Source organism: Electrona antarctica, assembly GCF_951216825.1.
Source record: "Electrona antarctica genome assembly, chromosome: 2".
Classification (NCBI taxonomy): Eukaryota; Metazoa; Chordata; class Actinopteri; order Myctophiformes; family Myctophidae; genus Electrona; species Electrona antarctica.
The window spans coordinates 45,447,555-45,463,925 of record NC_136807.1 but is presented as its reverse complement, the minus strand read 5'-3'; the positions used below and the strand labels follow the sequence as shown (position 1 = coordinate 45,463,925).

At 41.6% G+C, this 16,371-nt stretch overlaps 1 protein-coding gene and 1 pseudogene across 3 annotated transcripts; one reads left to right on the top strand and one right to left on the bottom strand.

The window, feature by feature from the left end:
• Positions 1-789: 789 nt before the first annotated feature.
• Positions 790-7,002, bottom strand: LOC306940078 (chymotrypsin-like elastase family member 2A; the record flags this gene model as incomplete). 2 transcript variants are annotated; one of them, XM_079525039.1, is made up of 8 exons in its annotated part: positions 790-861; positions 2,252-2,404; positions 3,237-3,382; positions 3,983-4,119; positions 4,923-5,048; positions 5,626-5,723; positions 6,468-6,556; positions 6,966-7,002. In XM_079525039.1, the coding sequence occupies 8 exons, from the start codon at positions 7,000-7,002 to the stop codon at positions 844-846; spliced, it is 804 nt and encodes a 267-aa protein (XP_079381165.1). In that variant the 3' UTR covers positions 790-843. The 2 variants fall into 2 exon arrangements, with proteins under 2 accessions (XP_079381165.1, XP_079381166.1); XM_079525040.1 differs by having other exon boundaries at positions 792-842; positions 2,245-2,404.
• Positions 7,003-8,092: 1,090 nt separating this feature from the next.
• LOC306933463 (chymotrypsin-like elastase family member 2A) lies at positions 8,093-11,352 on the top strand (annotated as a pseudogene). Its single transcript has 9 exons — positions 8,093-8,132; positions 8,387-8,475; positions 8,770-8,867; positions 9,292-9,414; positions 9,983-9,998; positions 10,462-10,630; positions 10,765-10,818; positions 11,092-11,244; positions 11,347-11,352. The product of its transcript is annotated as a chymotrypsin-like elastase family member 2A (transcript).
• The last annotated feature ends 5,019 nt before the right edge of the window (positions 11,353-16,371 follow it).

The following is a 16,371-nucleotide window of genomic DNA, read 5'->3' as shown; positions in this document are numbered from 1 at the left end:
CATGATGGAGGCATTCATGCCCTTGAGCATTTTTAGTCACGCAGTGCTAATCCAATACCATCAAATGATCAAATCATAGCATCACTACCCTCGCTGAGTTGGTGATGGACCCATAATTTATTTTATGTTTCAGGATGAGTTTTTCCTACAGAGGAAAGGTGTGGCTATGGCTCAAACATGTCTTGCAACGTAGTCTTTTTGTGGGTTACTTGGGAAAAAAATCCTCAACAGTGTGGTCAACCCTTTCTTTCATGTGAACTGTTTACTGTGAACTATAATTTACATAGTTAGTTTTTTGGACACCTGGATAATCCGTAAAGACGATGTCTTGTACACAGATTTATACACCAAAACTACTGACCGGTACAGCCTTCTCAGAGCAGACAGCTGCCAGTGCCAACCACTCCCTTTGAAGAATAGCCTACCGTACAGTCAGCTTTGCAGGCTTAAACGCAAAGACCCAAATGATTTTACCAAACACTTCAGTACAATGGTTGAAAAATTCATAGAACGTTGTTATACAGAAAAACAACTTCGTAATTGAGCAGAGACCTCCAGTTCTAGGTTACACAAACAACTATAAGGTATATTGCAAGATGCTGTACTCTGTCGTCAAGCCATTCCAGCCTATCAAAATGGGCAGGGGTGCAGCTCCTTGGGATAATTGTGATAAACGGTTTTGTAAAGGTATAATTGTACAGTTTACATGTCTTCATACATGGACATGATTAGATAAATAATATGATTTTGCGAATACAAGAAGAAAACAGTCAGTAGTTTGCTTTATTTGATTTGACATTGACAGCTGTATAACAACCAAGTTGGACATCCATCCTATGCGCCTTAGTTTGTGGTCATCACCTGGAAAAGGAAAAGCATACAAGAATGTGTTATAGCCTCAGCAATTATCCAGAGACACTCTTACGTGGTAAGAATATAAATTAGTATAATTTCACTGCCACACTGAGCCACATTTAAAGCAGGAGAAATACTAAACCATTATTTACGGACATACTGTAGTCCTGTAATCACAATTCAGTCCAACTTTAAGAATCCTTACTTCCATGTGTAAGCAAAATGGTTAAAATGGAAAATACAACTTTAATGCATTATACGTAACTCCAAACCGTTCATTTTTCAGGAAATGATTTTTATTTTATTTTTTAAACAAAGCAATACTGCCTCATCACTGCTCAGACCCTCAAACAGTTGGTTTTGTGACTTTATATAATGTCAATTACTTCCATGAGAGGGGAGAGGTGGAGGAGTTAGTTGCTTTAGCAGACAGTTTGAGGGTCCAATGGAGTTAGGAGGCTTTGTTAGAAGCGCTACTTTTCATTGTTTCATTCAAACAGACGAAAATGGTGTTCAATTACACTGATTTATGCAAAAAAATTAAATAATCAAAAACCTCAAAAATTGAGTTAGGTGGTTTCCTCCCGACAGCAACGATATAGTATAAAAATCAGCATAATTGAAATTCCACATCACGTTAAATACTATAAAACAATGGTTCTCAAAGTGGGGTCCATGGACCCCCAGTGGTCCTTGTGGGTTGGGAGGGTACCAGGGGTCCCCACCATCAAAATGAGATAATATAACGTCACCACTTTAAAAACATTTTATACTTTGGCTATTCAAGAAGAGCAGATATACTTGCTCATAGCATGGCACGACGTGCTATAAACTTGTATGTAGATCTGCTATTAAAAAAAAAAATTGAGATAGGAGTCCGCACACAAATACACATGTATTTGTGGGTCCACACGAAGAAGTTTGAGAACCACTGCTATGTTTTCAACCCTTTTCATATCAAGGCCCATTATTCATTCGGCATTTGAGCCACGGACCACCATTGATGACATTTAGCCTCTCAGACCCAAAACTAAAGAATATTTTGTTATCGTTGGATACGATTTTGTCCACAATTCCATGCTGTTGGTACCATAGGAGATATAATAGGCAAACGACAAATGTTCATCAAAATCAAAATAACAATTCTTCTACATTCTCTAATTGTGTAGACTTCTTGTAAATTAAGTAATACAGATCTATTAACAATAATTTATCTATTGATAGTGTAAAATGAAACCAAATGGACCTGTACGGGTCCATTTGGTTTAATTGTACACTCTCAAGAGTTAACGATCTATAAGGGATCCTTTGGTTACCAACCCCCCATGATCCATCATTTAGCTGGGGACCACCTGGAACCCCCTGAGAACCACTGCTTATGGAAGGCACTACTTACGTTGTTGATCCAGGCGCTGTAGGCGCTGACGCGGGTGAAGACAGAGGGCTTCTTGGGGTAGTTGCAGCCCATGCTGGAGCCGAAGCTGACCACACCGTGCACGTCCCAGGAGCCATCAGGGTTCTGGCAGTTCAGGGGGCCGCCAGAGTCTCCCTGAAAGGGTTAAAATCAGGGCTTAATTTCAGCCGAAGCTCGGCTCAGCTCAGCTCCGGTACCTGTCACTCTAGCTCCACCACCACCACAAATGTACATTACAATATACAATACGTCCCTATTATTATTTTAGTTTCATTTTCAAGTTAACTAAATGGTAAATGGTGCATTTATATAGCACCTTTATCCAAGGCGCTTTACATAGATTGTGCATTACATTCACACGTGTGTGTGTGTGTGTGTGTGTGTGTGTGTGTGTGTGTGTGTGTGTGTGTGTGTGTGTGTGTGTGTGTGTGTGTGTGTGTGTGTGTGTGTGTGTGTGTGTGTGTGTGTGTGTGTGTGTGTGTGTGTGTGTGTGTGTTAGGCTGCGCAACAGTGACACTTGGTTGTGAAAACCAACCAAACACTATTTTCGTGCTCAGACCCAGCCAGGGACGGACACAGCCAGCCAGCCACCCACAGACACACAAAGCTGCGTAAGGAAGTGGTTGCACCCCTTAAAAATAGCAAAATTGGTGAAAAACGTGGGTATTATTTTAAAAAAAAAACCTAAACAAATTGAGCTGGGAACCCATTCGTGTGGGTGTTCATGTGAGAATGGTCCATATAGATAAAACACCTGCCTGTAGAAAAAAACAGGGATGTAGGCAGGGAAACAAACCTACCTTCTATGATGTCACTGAGCATCATGAAGGTACTGAAAGACCCACCTCAGACATCAGCAACATTATGAAAGTTACAAAAATATAATTGTCCGGGTGAAAATCACCCGTGTTTAGTGTTCTAGGGCTAGAGTGGCGTGCCACGATAACAAAAAGCTCTTGTAACTTACGTTGCAGCTGGCCAGCTCGCCGTCTCCTCCAGCACAGATCATGTTGTTGGTCACCAGGCTGCCCCACCAGTCGTATTTGCTGCAGTTGGCGTGGCTGACCACAGGCAGGAGAGCCTGCTGCATGATGTCAGCGATGGGACCGCCGGCTATAGAAAAGAACAGGATGTTTGGATTGATCACATGCTATTTATTTTTTGTAAGATATTCTTTTGGCGTTTTTGCCTTTAGTGATAGGGTATACAGTAATTAGACAGGAAAGGCGGAGAGAGATGGGGGGGAAGACATGTGACAAAAGCCGGCGGGCTCGGGACTCGAACCCGCAACATGCCGTCAGGCTGGATTATACTGGCCTACAGGTGGCTGGACGGCTCAGCCGCGGCCCAGGCCAAACACATTCTATTTAAACAGAGCAGTGATGTTCCGTCACAAAAAAAAAGTAAAAAAAAAACATTTCACCAAGGTTATTGTTGATATTTTGTGGTGATTGTTGTTAAGTATTATAGGAAGAGTTTATACAAACATGGTCAAAAAGAGTCAGTTTCAGTTTACCATGAAAGCATGTAGTGTAAATGATGTCAGCTGTGACATTTTCATATATTTTCTTTGTATTTTTAGGTACCGGTATTCTTATTATTTTTCATTTATGTTTTTCCTTTCTTTTAAAGCATTATTTTCTGAGAAGCACATGGAGTTGTAAAGAAGTATATAAATAAAGCTTAAATGTATTTCAAGTGTTGAGAACATACTCCAGAGACGTCCCCAGCCAGTGACGTAGCAGGTGGTCTCATGGGTCATGATGTAGCCAGCGTCAGGGAGACAGGCCGCCATGATGCTGTCTGAGAAGGTGACGGGCGTGGACAGTTTGATCAGGGCAATGTCGTTGCTGGAAGGCGCACACGCACACGCACACGCACACACACACACACACACACACACACACACACACACACACACGCACACGCACACGCACACACACAACACACAACACACAACACACATCGATTTACATTTAGTGCATTATTTTGTATAGCTATAACTGCACAGAAATTAGGAAAATAAATTGACTTCTGTACGACTGTACAAAAAACATTGGGGGTTGAAATACAATAATATTTTATTAAAGGCTGTACTAGCCATGGCAATGAATGATAACTATCGACTAATATTGATCAGGTTGTCTTGAACAAAGGAATTTAAATATGAATGAAATGAGTGTCATTTTTTATTTGAGCTATACACAATGTTTTTCTATAACTTAGGATTTAGAACAGTGATTTAGGACAGTGGTTCTCAAAAATAACAGATGTACAATTGGCAATGTGCCACTTCATGCCCTGCTGCGAGCTTGTATATCTGCAAATTTTGTTAACATTTTTGAATATTTGTGTTTGGAAAATTGTGCGAACTTAGATTTAACACAGATCTTCTCTTCTGGATGGGGGGGGGGGGGGGGGGGGGGGGCTAGCACAAAACATTTTCAGATGGGGGGGATCCGCTGCCAATTTATTTTGGCGGTCCTTGGTACGGAAATGTTTGAGAACCAATGATTTAGAAGGCATTTGTAGAATTGGCCTCAGTTCTTAATGGGGCAATGGAGCCACCTGGTTGAATAACATTCAAAAAAGAATCCAGAGATCAATGTTTTAAGATGTTCAGCGGTTGTGTCGAGGAAATGGTCATGCCTACCGGATCCTGTAAGAGTCCCACTGCTCGTGGACAACGATCTTCTCGGGGCTGAGGGCGATGGAACCGGCCTCATTGTCGTCCTTCAGGTTGTGTTTGCCCAGATACACTCTGTAGGTGTTGCGACTGCTACAGAGTCACCACAAAATACACAACAGGTGTCAGTGTTGATAGAAGCTATTCAAGAGCAAATATTTTTCTTTTATTTCATTTTTTTCAAGTATTACAATTCAGGAGGTTGAATGAAACAATGCAGAGTTATGCATCTTAAATCCCAATTACTAGATTAAAAGGTAATGATTTGACCTTTTTCAAATTCAGAAAAAGGTCAAACAATTCACTTGAAAATTAGTTATTTTCAGCATTGTAATGTATAAATTAGGCACCAATCAGTTTCTTTAAAAACTTTAAAAATAAAATAAAATAAAACTATGACTTGGGTGTAAAAAGTTTTAATATATTAGCCAAATACATGTTACTATTTTTCTACAATGGACTGTTATAGAATATCAGCAACAACTACTTGCAATACAGGTATAGTATATTCAAGGGAATATTGTGAAAGTGACTAATATTTCAACTACAGTAGTTAATTACATCAGCTCATTGTAAGATATTTTCACTTTCTTTGGGGGGGGGGTTACTATATACATTTTAAATGTATTTTGTAAGCTATTTTGTTTCTAAAGCGTCTGTTTGGTCTTACCTGATGCAGTGAGCAGCGGTCAGGACCCACTGGCTGGCGATCAGAGTACCTCCACAGGTGTGGTGGAAGTTACTGCCGCTCTTATACTGCAGAGACACCTGAAGAAAAGCAACATTCAAAACAAAAAGCAGATTAAATATCTATATTTTAGGTGACAGCTAAATACTGAAGTCTATCCTACTTGGTTGTACAGTGACGATGCTCACGGAAAATACGATTTCGAGCTCAGAACCGGTTATTTTTCACAGAGCACCACAGTCACACGGCAATTAAAACATTCAACAATAGAAAAAAATAAGTGCTGCTGGGATCTGTCAGTGACTGATGGGTGCTCTTTGGTGATACAGGTAAGATTATAGACAAAAAAAAAATCAAAATAGTACTGCTTATTCCCAAAAGGTGTAAAATGCAGACATGCAAAGAAAAAGATTCCAAGGCACTCCGTCTTTGGTGAGACAATATGAAATGATGTATTTATGAGCAATAGATAGACCCTGAGGAAGACCTTGTACAGTAGGTCGAAACACGTTGGTCTTTTCTTGTTGCCTTGCTCATAAATACATCATTTTATATTTTTTCACCAAAGACGGAGTGCCTTGGAATTCTTCTTTGCGAGTCTGCATTTTACACCTTTTGGGAATTAAGCAGTACTACTTTAAAAAAAAGAAATCTTTTTTGTCTATTATTGAAACATTAATATTTTGAAATGTGAGATCTATGGTTTTGAAGAACTCAAGTGTGACTTTTTCATGTTAACCGTAATAATTATTGCTTAAAATAAAAAATAAAAATAAAAAACACTTTTCGAATGAATATTACCAAAGTGTTTCGTGGAAACATACCTGCCAGGGAAAGCTGCTCTCACGGACATCGTCTCCACCGACCACCTTAGTAAGGGTGGGGGGGGAGGTGGGCATGCCACATCCGTAGGCTGAGAGACAGAGAAATATATCATCATTTTGCTCAGATATCTTGATGTCAACACATTAGCTCAATAGAGATTGGTTTCCAATAACACACACACACACACACACACACACACACACACACACACACACACACACACACACACACACACACACACACACACACACACACACACACACACACACACACACACACACATATATATTCTTTTGTTTTTGTTTTTTTAACCGACTGAAAATAAATTATATTGCAACTATTGATTTAGAAGTTCAGAACCAAAAGTATTCAGATTTGTTTCATTCACAGTTGAAATATTGAATGAAATACAGACAGTTGGTAGGAAGGTTATATCTCATCTCAAATGATTGCTCTAGTCAGTTTTGGATAATTGATTGTCTGGTTATAGTGCTTACCGGCAGCAACGCACAAAGCCAAAATCAAGAACTTCATGGTGACTATTCTCAGTACAGGTGTCTTGTGACCAGTCCTCCTTATATAGCAAATCCACTGACTTGCTGAGCTGTTTGTCAGCGAGTATTTTTCCCCTTTTTGCCTTTGTGACAACCTTGGACATAAATAACCCCAAAGGAACATCTTATCTACTGACCCTGTGAAATGCACAGGTGTCATGGAGCTGAGCTGCGTGTCTGTTTCCATTATTTAACTCTAAACCATGAGATGGTGATTTTTTTAGCTACTGTCAGTATATTATAATACTACTAATAATCATACTACTACTACTGATAATAATAACAACAGCAATAATAATAATAATAATTATTATTATTATTATTATTTATTTTGCTGTTTTTGGCAGTAGTACTGGAATTTGTGCATGTGAATTTGTGCAACCCTTAATATCAGATCATGGAGGAGTACACCAATGTTTGTGCATTAATGTAAATTAACAAAATCATTTTAGGGTTGAAAGCGGCACTAGGTAACTTTTTTATTTATTTTTACTTTTAACTTTTGACATAGACTATGTTAATACAATACAATTGATGTGGTTGTATTTTGGAGAGCAGTCAAAGGTCATGTCTCACCTAGACACAGGATCTGACATGATTTTTGACCTGATGGTCAAGAGTCAATTTGTCCTCTGAGCAAGCAGGCAGGCTCTAGGTTTTTAGTAGTGCACAGGAAACCAGGTTCAAATCCGGGGTAGAAAAAGAAAGTTACATACTGGTAGTGCTGCTTTAAATTGATGAGATTTACTTATTTGCTATATACTAGTTGAATGTTGATACATTAGTGCATGTGCTATAATAGGTTATGGGAATATTCTTGTCATGAACACATTTTTTGGTATTCTTGGTCCTAAACTTGGAAAGTTAATTTTAAACGCTAAAGGCTGGGAACGATTCTTCAGTTAGTCTGATATTTGTGCCAATGTGGATGCCCACTTCACTCCACCCCTAGCTCCATCAAAGGGCACATTTCCGAGAACTTGGCCTCAATTCTGGTCTTCAACAAACATCCTAAACAGTATAAAGGTGTCTGATGTGTTGGCAACAAACTGTGAACTTAAGATACAGCCATGATGAAGTTTGTGGTCCTTGCCGTGCTCGTTGCAGGAGGTAAGCATACAGTATGTGACAACATACAACTGTGTTACAACATCTTGACTAGAAACTTCGACCTTGTGAGCAAAGTGCATTGCCATATGATTATAGTGTGACTTGACACTTCTGCTTTTTCTACAAAGTCATTGCAGAAAGTCATATGGTGAAAGCATCAGACAGTCGCTTTGCTATATTCTGTAACTTCTCTAAATGCTGTCTGTCTGTCTGTCTGTCTGTCTGTCTGTCTGTCTGTCTGTCTGTCTGTCTAGCCTATGGGTGTGGTCTGCCCACCTTCCAACCTGTGGTGACCAGGGTGGTTGGAGGACAGGATGTCAGGGCTCACAGCTGGCCATGGCAGGTAAACTACACTGAAGCATCTTCTGTACTGTTCTTACCATCTGTGGGTAGCAAATCTCCATTTTACAATGAAAACCTTCCAATGTAAGCTGACCTCCCCGAGTCCCCGTCCCTGACATAATGAAGCTGTCTTCTGTACCCATAATGTCAGATGGAAGAACTGTCTCAGCTATTACTCCATTTCATCAGGCCATGAAGCACTAGTTAAACCCAAATGAAATGTGTAAAGATGAAAGTCATCTAGTCAACAGTGTCGGCAGTGTTCAGTGTGACCGTAAAACATTGTATGTTTCAGATCTCCCTGCAGTACAACAGGGAGGGTGAGTGGAGACACACCTGTGGCGGCACTCTGATCTCTGACCAGTGGGTCCTCACTGCTGCTCACTGCATCAGGTGAGACACAATGGAGACACTCTGATCTCTGACCAGTGGGTCCTCACTGCTGCTCACTGCATCAGGTGAGACACAATGGAGACACTCTGATCTCTGACCAGTGGGTCCTCACTGCTGCTCACTGCATCAGGTGAGACACAATGGAGACACTCTGATCTCTGACCAGTGGGTCCTCACTGCTGCTCACTGCATCAGGTGAGACACAATGGAGACAAAACAAAGAACATCTTTAATTCCTTGTTTAAACCACCAAACCAAACCACCAAAGTAAACCTCAACTGAAACGCACAACCCCATAACTGAAAGTAAACTGAATTAAAAAAGAAAAATCAAAATAAAAGTGAATGAATAGTACACAAGTAACTATAACAACTGTGATAACATAATGTTTTAACTCTCTATATTATGCTCTATTATCTTACAGCAATGGCAGGGAGTACAGAGTAGCCATGGGAAAGCACAGCCTGCAGGAGATGGAGGCGGGCGAGGTGTTCCTGAGCCCTGCCAACATCATCGTTCACGAGAAGTGGAACCCCCTCTTCATCCGGTAATTTACAATGATAATTTAGGCATTTAGCAGAAGCTCTTAAGTAAGCAAGAACACCACAAGGTAATACATCAAATACATAGAAACTGTGGCGGAAAAAATACTCTTTAAGTAAAGGTATAAATAATGCAATGTAGATGTACTCCGTTACAAGTACAAGTCTTGTATTCAAAATGTACTTGAGTAAAAGTACAAAAGTATCGGCAAATTCGGCATCAAAATGTACTTAAAGTACTAAAAGTAAAATTAATCATATTGCAGAATGTCCCATTTCACAAGTTCAAAATGTGTGCAAAATCTTTGCGACGCATTGATTGTGAGCTATTTTGTGAGCTATTTTCAAATGACCTAAATGTATAGTTGAAGTTAATGTATATTTTCGAATCAAAATTTTAATCTCCAAAGTAACTACTAGTAACTAACGTTTTCAAATAATTGTAGTGGAGTAAAAGTAAAATGTTTAGCTCTGAGAAAAATTAGTTTTTCCCCATACAGCTGCTGAAGTTTACAGGTATAAGGTCTGTAGTACTACGCCTTGTGAAATGATTGTGAACGTTACTAACCTTAGAAAAATAGTTATGAAGGTATGTCGGGTGTCGAAGTGTCCTTGAGCAAGACACTGAATCCCTAATTGCTCCTGATTTGCTAGTTGGTGCCTTGCATGGTTTCTGCCGCCATGGGTGTATGAATGTGTGTGTGAATGGGTGAATGTAATGCACAATCTATGTAAAGCGCCTTGGATAAAGGCTCTATATATTTGCACCATTTACCATTAGAGTCTACACAGTATACTCACAAACTGAACTCTGTATACTCCCGTTATCCTCAGCGCTATATATCAAACCAGAACCTAGTGCACACATATAAATGCCCTATGCTCATACTCCAAAGTGTTTAGAAAAATCTCATCTGATATATAAGGAATGTTTAGACTACAGTAGATGTTTGAAAGGCATTAGAGATTTGCGTTCCTACGATGTAAGAAATGCTGACATTTTACACTAGCTGCCTGAGCTATGTGTTAACACACCTCTCTCCTCCATCCAGCCGGAGGCGCTACTGCTGAGATCCTGCAGCAGGCTCTCCTGCCCGTGGTCGACCATGCCACCTGCACCAAGCCCGACTGGTGGGGCCCTCAGGTGTGATCCTGCAGCAGGCTCTCCTGCCCGTGGTCGACCATGCCACCTGCACCAACCCCGACTGGTGGGGCCCTCAGGTGTCAGGCTCTCCTGCCCGTGGTCGACCATGCCACCTGCACCAAGCCCGACTGGTGGGGCCCTCAGGTGTCAGGCTCTCCTGCCCGTGGTCGACCATGCCACCTGCACCAAGCCCGACTGGTGGGGCCCTCAGGTGTCGGCTAACATGGTCTGCGCTGGTGGAGACGGGGTTGTTTCTGGATGCAATGTGAGTCTAAAGAAAAACTAATGATACGATTGTGTCACTGTAATACCTGAATGTGATGTTGCAAAAATGGATCATCCAGTGCGATTTATGTTCAATAGCATTTGAGGGGCGATTATGTACATTTACATACAAATACACATTTTTTAAAATCTTTGAAAGGGTGAGAACTACTGATTTAGAAGGCATTTTGTAGAATCGGCCCCGGCTGTAAATGGATTTCGACAGCACATACAGTTCACAAAGTGATCATTGGGTGTCTCTTGCACGACTCAGGGAGACTCCGGTGGTCCTCTGAACTGCCGGAACATGGACGGTGCCTGGGAGGTCCACGGTGTCGTCAGCTTTGGCTCTGGCCTCAGCTGCAACTTCCCCAAGAAGCCCACCGTCTTCACCCAAGTCAGCTCCTACATGGACTGGATCAGCTCTGTAAGTTATAAATAAAATAATCGTGTGGGGACAAAAGCTGTATATAGGAGGGGCTAGAACCCCTCAAAAATAAATATCATGGAGATTCTTTTGTGTTTCAAGGTGTAAGAGATTTATAAATATGTTAACACTGTATACAAATATTATGTATTATATTATAAAATATATAAAATTGTTGACTCGCCTAATTTTGCATTATGCAGGTTTTCTGAAGACTTTACTAAATCTAAACATGCTTCTGCCATTTCTTCCACAGAAAATGGTTGCCTATTAAGAGGACAGACTTTTGGAGCCAGGAAATATCATCCATAAATAAATAAACTGAAGAGAAAAAAAATGTCACATGTGCCATCTTTGTTTGGTTATAATTATTATTATTATTATTATTACATTAATAACAATAGATACATTATCACAGTTTCATCAACAACAAATATTGAAAATCATTCAGAGATTCACCGAATGCTGTAGAATAGGAAGAGTGGTGGGAACAATCTGGCGGAGTCAGGTTAGGAACCTCCTATCACTAAGCTAAGCACATGTTCACTTCTCAGTGGCCCCTTCATGTTTGCCTTTCCACTTCTTTTGGTCAATTTCCCAAGAACTGGTTATACCTGGAATAGACCTTCCTCGGTATCATACAGTATAAATCAGGTTGCCTTTCAGGACCAGGACCCCTGAGCAGAGAGAGACAGATGAAGCAGGGACCCCCACTACATACAGTATATTATATACAGGGACCCCCACTACATACAGTATATATACAATTGTGTAGCAGATTAAACTTTCATTGATAGCTTCGTAGACTTGTTTGACATTTTTTGTTGTTGTATTCTAACAGGTTGCATTCGTGTTCATGTGTATTTTCAGACATTTAACCACTTAAATGCACAATACTTGGGAGACTTGACCGTAGTCTCTGTATTTGGTCTGCTCTTTTTCCATTACACCAAAACCCCCGGGCATAGACAATCTACAAGCTCTCAACGCCACACGTTGCAAAGTATTTTGAGCTTGTAGATCTGCTATTTTCCACAAATGTTCCCACTAGAATGGGGATGCTAGGGTTCAAGTGGTTAATGTGTAAACAAAACAACAAATAAAGGTTTCCACAATGATTTCGCAGCCCCTCTGTAGTAACTCTGAGGACCCACTAGGGGTCCCAAATCCCCTGTTGAATACCCCTGGTATCCTATCCTATCCTATATTACAATTGAAAACATGTGCCCAAAAGCACGCACAGGAACAAAAGGCACCAGCTACTACGTCACTGACACGCTGCAACACGCTGCAACACACACTGCAACAACACACTAACACGTCACACACTTACCCTCCGCGTCGTTGGTTCCCTATCTCCTCATGTCGCGCCGCACGGCCACACTCGACACCAGCCGCGTAAAAATTGTCATCGCACTGCCACTACAGCCGGCTCCCGTCCACACTCGCAAACAATATCAATATCAATAATAAACACAAACACGCCACAAGCACCGACACCCCCGCCTAATTTGTTGCCACGTCTATGAAAACAAGCACAGAAAAAATGCCATTCAACACGCTACTTACACACACTACCACTCGCTCACAATACGCGGACCTGGCAACACTACATTCTCTCTCCCATTTGCTCAGAGCCCACCACGTGACCCACACAGGGAGGGAGACGATTGCGTGATGCTTCTATGTACAGGATTCTATAGGTCACCACTTTTGGTGTGACACACATACGGCTTCTGTTTACTAATATGCGTTGTCAACACGTGCTGAGTTGACAAACATTGACCGACTTCGGAGAAGACTGATAGTTTCTCCTTTACTACTTAGGCTGTGGAAGTATTCACACTAGGCAACTTTTGCATTTATTGGCATTGACAATTTGGGGAGAAAAGGAGGACGAGGAGGTGATCAAGCTCCACAACACCACATTGGTAGGTAGCCTCAAGGCTGCATTTATTTGCCTTCTTTTTCCTCTCGAGGCTGCATGGGATGATGTGAACCCCTCCAGCAGGCTAGGGAGCACCGCTCCGGTTAGCGGAAAATGACCGCGGGGTGCGGGTTGCCAGGTTTTTTTATAAGTAAAGTATTTACATTCAATTAAAAAAACATATATATATAATACATTTTACTTTACGTCATATTTAGCGGCATTTCGACCTAATTTCTCTGTTCTTTGTCAATGGCAAATATTGAGACGTGTGGGGACTAAAGCTGTATATAGGAGGGCCCTCAAACACATTAGTTCATAACTTTTCATCGTGCTCCTAAAAAAAAAAGTGGCATTGACAATTTGGGGAGAAAAGGAGGACGAGGAGGTGATCAAGCTCCACAACACCACATTGGGAGGTAGCCTCAAGGCTGCATTTATTTGCCTTCTTTTTCCTCTCGAGGCTGCATGGGATGATGTGAACCCCTCCAGCAGGCTAGGGAGCACCGCTCCGGTTAGCGGAAAATGACCGCGGGGTGCGGGTTGCCAGGTTTTTTTATAAGTAAAGTATTTACATTCAATTAAAAAAACATATATATATAATACATTTTAATTTACGTCATATTTAGCGGCATTTCGACCTAATTTCTCTGTTCTTTGTCAATGGCAAATATTGAGACGTGTGGGGACTAAAGCTGTATATAGGAGGGCCCTCAAACACATTATTTCATAACTTTTCATCGTGCTCCTAAAAAAAAATGTGTGCTACTAGCCGCAATTACATACACTGTTAAAATAATAAGAAATTTGCGCCAACGACTGCGTCGACACCTGGCGTGGAACAAACGGGACGAACCGAGGCGCATATATGGATAACAACACTACACGCGCGCTGCAACACAAAACAGCTGCATACAACGCGTGTCACTGTGCACTTCTGTATCTGTGGACTTCTGTATCGCAACGCGGGCCAACGCAACTCTGGGATGAGCGGGCCGAAGGCCCGCGAAATTCTAGTATAAATACAAATGCATTCTAACTACAAGGCTTTACTACAGTCATGATGAGGTTTGTGGTTCTTGCTCTCCTGGTAGCTGGTGGTAAGGAACTTATTACAATTATTGTGTAATTCAACCATTTCATCCTCTTTTTACATTTATATAATCAACTTGGAAGGGCAGGGTGCCCTGCTGGCTCATCATTGAATGGGAGTTTCAGACTACTTACTGCAGCCAAACATATTGACCTTTGCAAGATCTTCTCCAATAATGGGGGAAAACTGCTAAAGCATGAAATGGGCAATCATTGTTAACTTTGTCTCAGCCTATGGATGCGGCCTGCCCACCTTCCCCCCTGTGCTGACCAGGGTGGTTTCTGGAGACGATGCCAGGCCTCATAGCTGGCCCTGGCAGGTAAGACCATAGAAGCAGCTTACTTTACTCTCTCTTTCTCTGTCTCTGTCGGAGCAATATAGCGCTAGCCAGAGTAGAATCCACCGCATGCATTTAGCTTTCTTCTACCCTGAATTAGTGCAGTATGCACAGTTGCCATTCTTAAAATCCCTCTGCAGTTGTGTATAATACTGTACTATCCGTTCTGCTTTTTCTCACACACACACACACACACACACACACACACACACACACACACACACACACACACACACACACACACTTTATTAAAAGTTAGCCTAGTTTTTACTGTACATTGGGAGAAAAGAGGACACAACTAGAAAAAGTGCCCTTCCGGGCACAGGTCTCCACCAGTGTGTGTGATGTTTGGCAAAATGTGTAGGAGTAATATATAACGTGTGTGTGTGTGTGTGTGTGTGTGTGTGTGTGTGTGTGTGTGTGTGTGTGTGTGTGTGTGTGTGTGTGTGTGTGTGTGTGTGTGTGTGTGTGTGTGTGTGTGTGTGTGTGAGACGCGGCTTGGCCTGTTGTAGCGCCACCATGAGGCTGATTCGAAAACTGTCAAGTGGCATTTCTTCCTCAGCCTAGTGGGAATATGCATGCACAGTTTCACCGCAATCGGACGCTGCGTTGAGTAGTTGTGGCGATTTGTACAAAACGGGTACAAAGCAGGCTACTCCTGAAAAGTTTAGAAGCCAATCGTAGCCAATGAGGGTGGATTATGATAAATCAAACAAACCCGTCTTGATCACATGACTATGGAGAACATGTGTACTGATTTGCGTGAAATTTGGATAAAATCTGAAGGAGTAATATTAGAAAATGTGTTTTACATATGTCGGCCTCCTGGTGGCGCTATAAAGAGCAGATGTGAAAAATTCCAGGCAAATGTTTTTCCTTGGCCTCTAGGGAGTTGGCATACAAAGTTATCCACAGATCCATGCAGTTAGAGGTAAAAACACTTTTCGGCCAGTTATAGCGCCACCATGAGGCTGAGTTGAAAATGTTCATGTGGCATTTCTTCCTCGGCCTAGTGGGAATGTGCGTGCACAATTTCACGGAAATCACATGATGTGTTCCTGATTTGCAGCATTTTGTTTGAAACTGAGCACTCCTGCGAACTTTGGAAGCCAATCTTAGCCAATCAGGATGGAGTCTGAGAAATCTGAAAGACCTGTTTTGTTGAATGGCTCTAGAGAGACTGTGTACCAATTTGTGTGATGTTTGGACAAAATCTGTAGGTGTACTGTCCAAAAACTTGTTTTGCACAAAGCGGCCTCCTGGTGGCGCTATAACAGGCCGTTCTGGAAAATGTGGGGCAGAGGTTCATCGTTGGCATCCAGGGAGTGTGTGTGCAAAGTTTGGCATCGACCGGGTTAACGGTGCCGGAGATTAGCTGGTAACAGACGGACGGAAGGACACACACACGGACACACGGACACACACACACACACACACGGACGGAGTGCAAAACATACTCTCTCCCCATGCCTTCGGCCTGGTGGAGACAATTACAATGGCTACGTGACGTCCGTTTTAATGTTGCCATTACAAATATTGTAGCTCTGTGAGGTTCAACGTGCTAAAAGTTAAGGTTAAGCATTATTTGGCTATATGTGGCCATGTACGGTAAGTTAAATTGATCCCCAGTTTTAATTAGTAGGAGAGAATGCAACTAAGGAGTTTCATTCCAAAATGAGATATCTTAAAAAATAGACTTAAAATGATTATATTATGGGGCGCCCGCTGGCCAAGTGGTCCAGGCGCATGTCACATATAGCGTGTTGACAG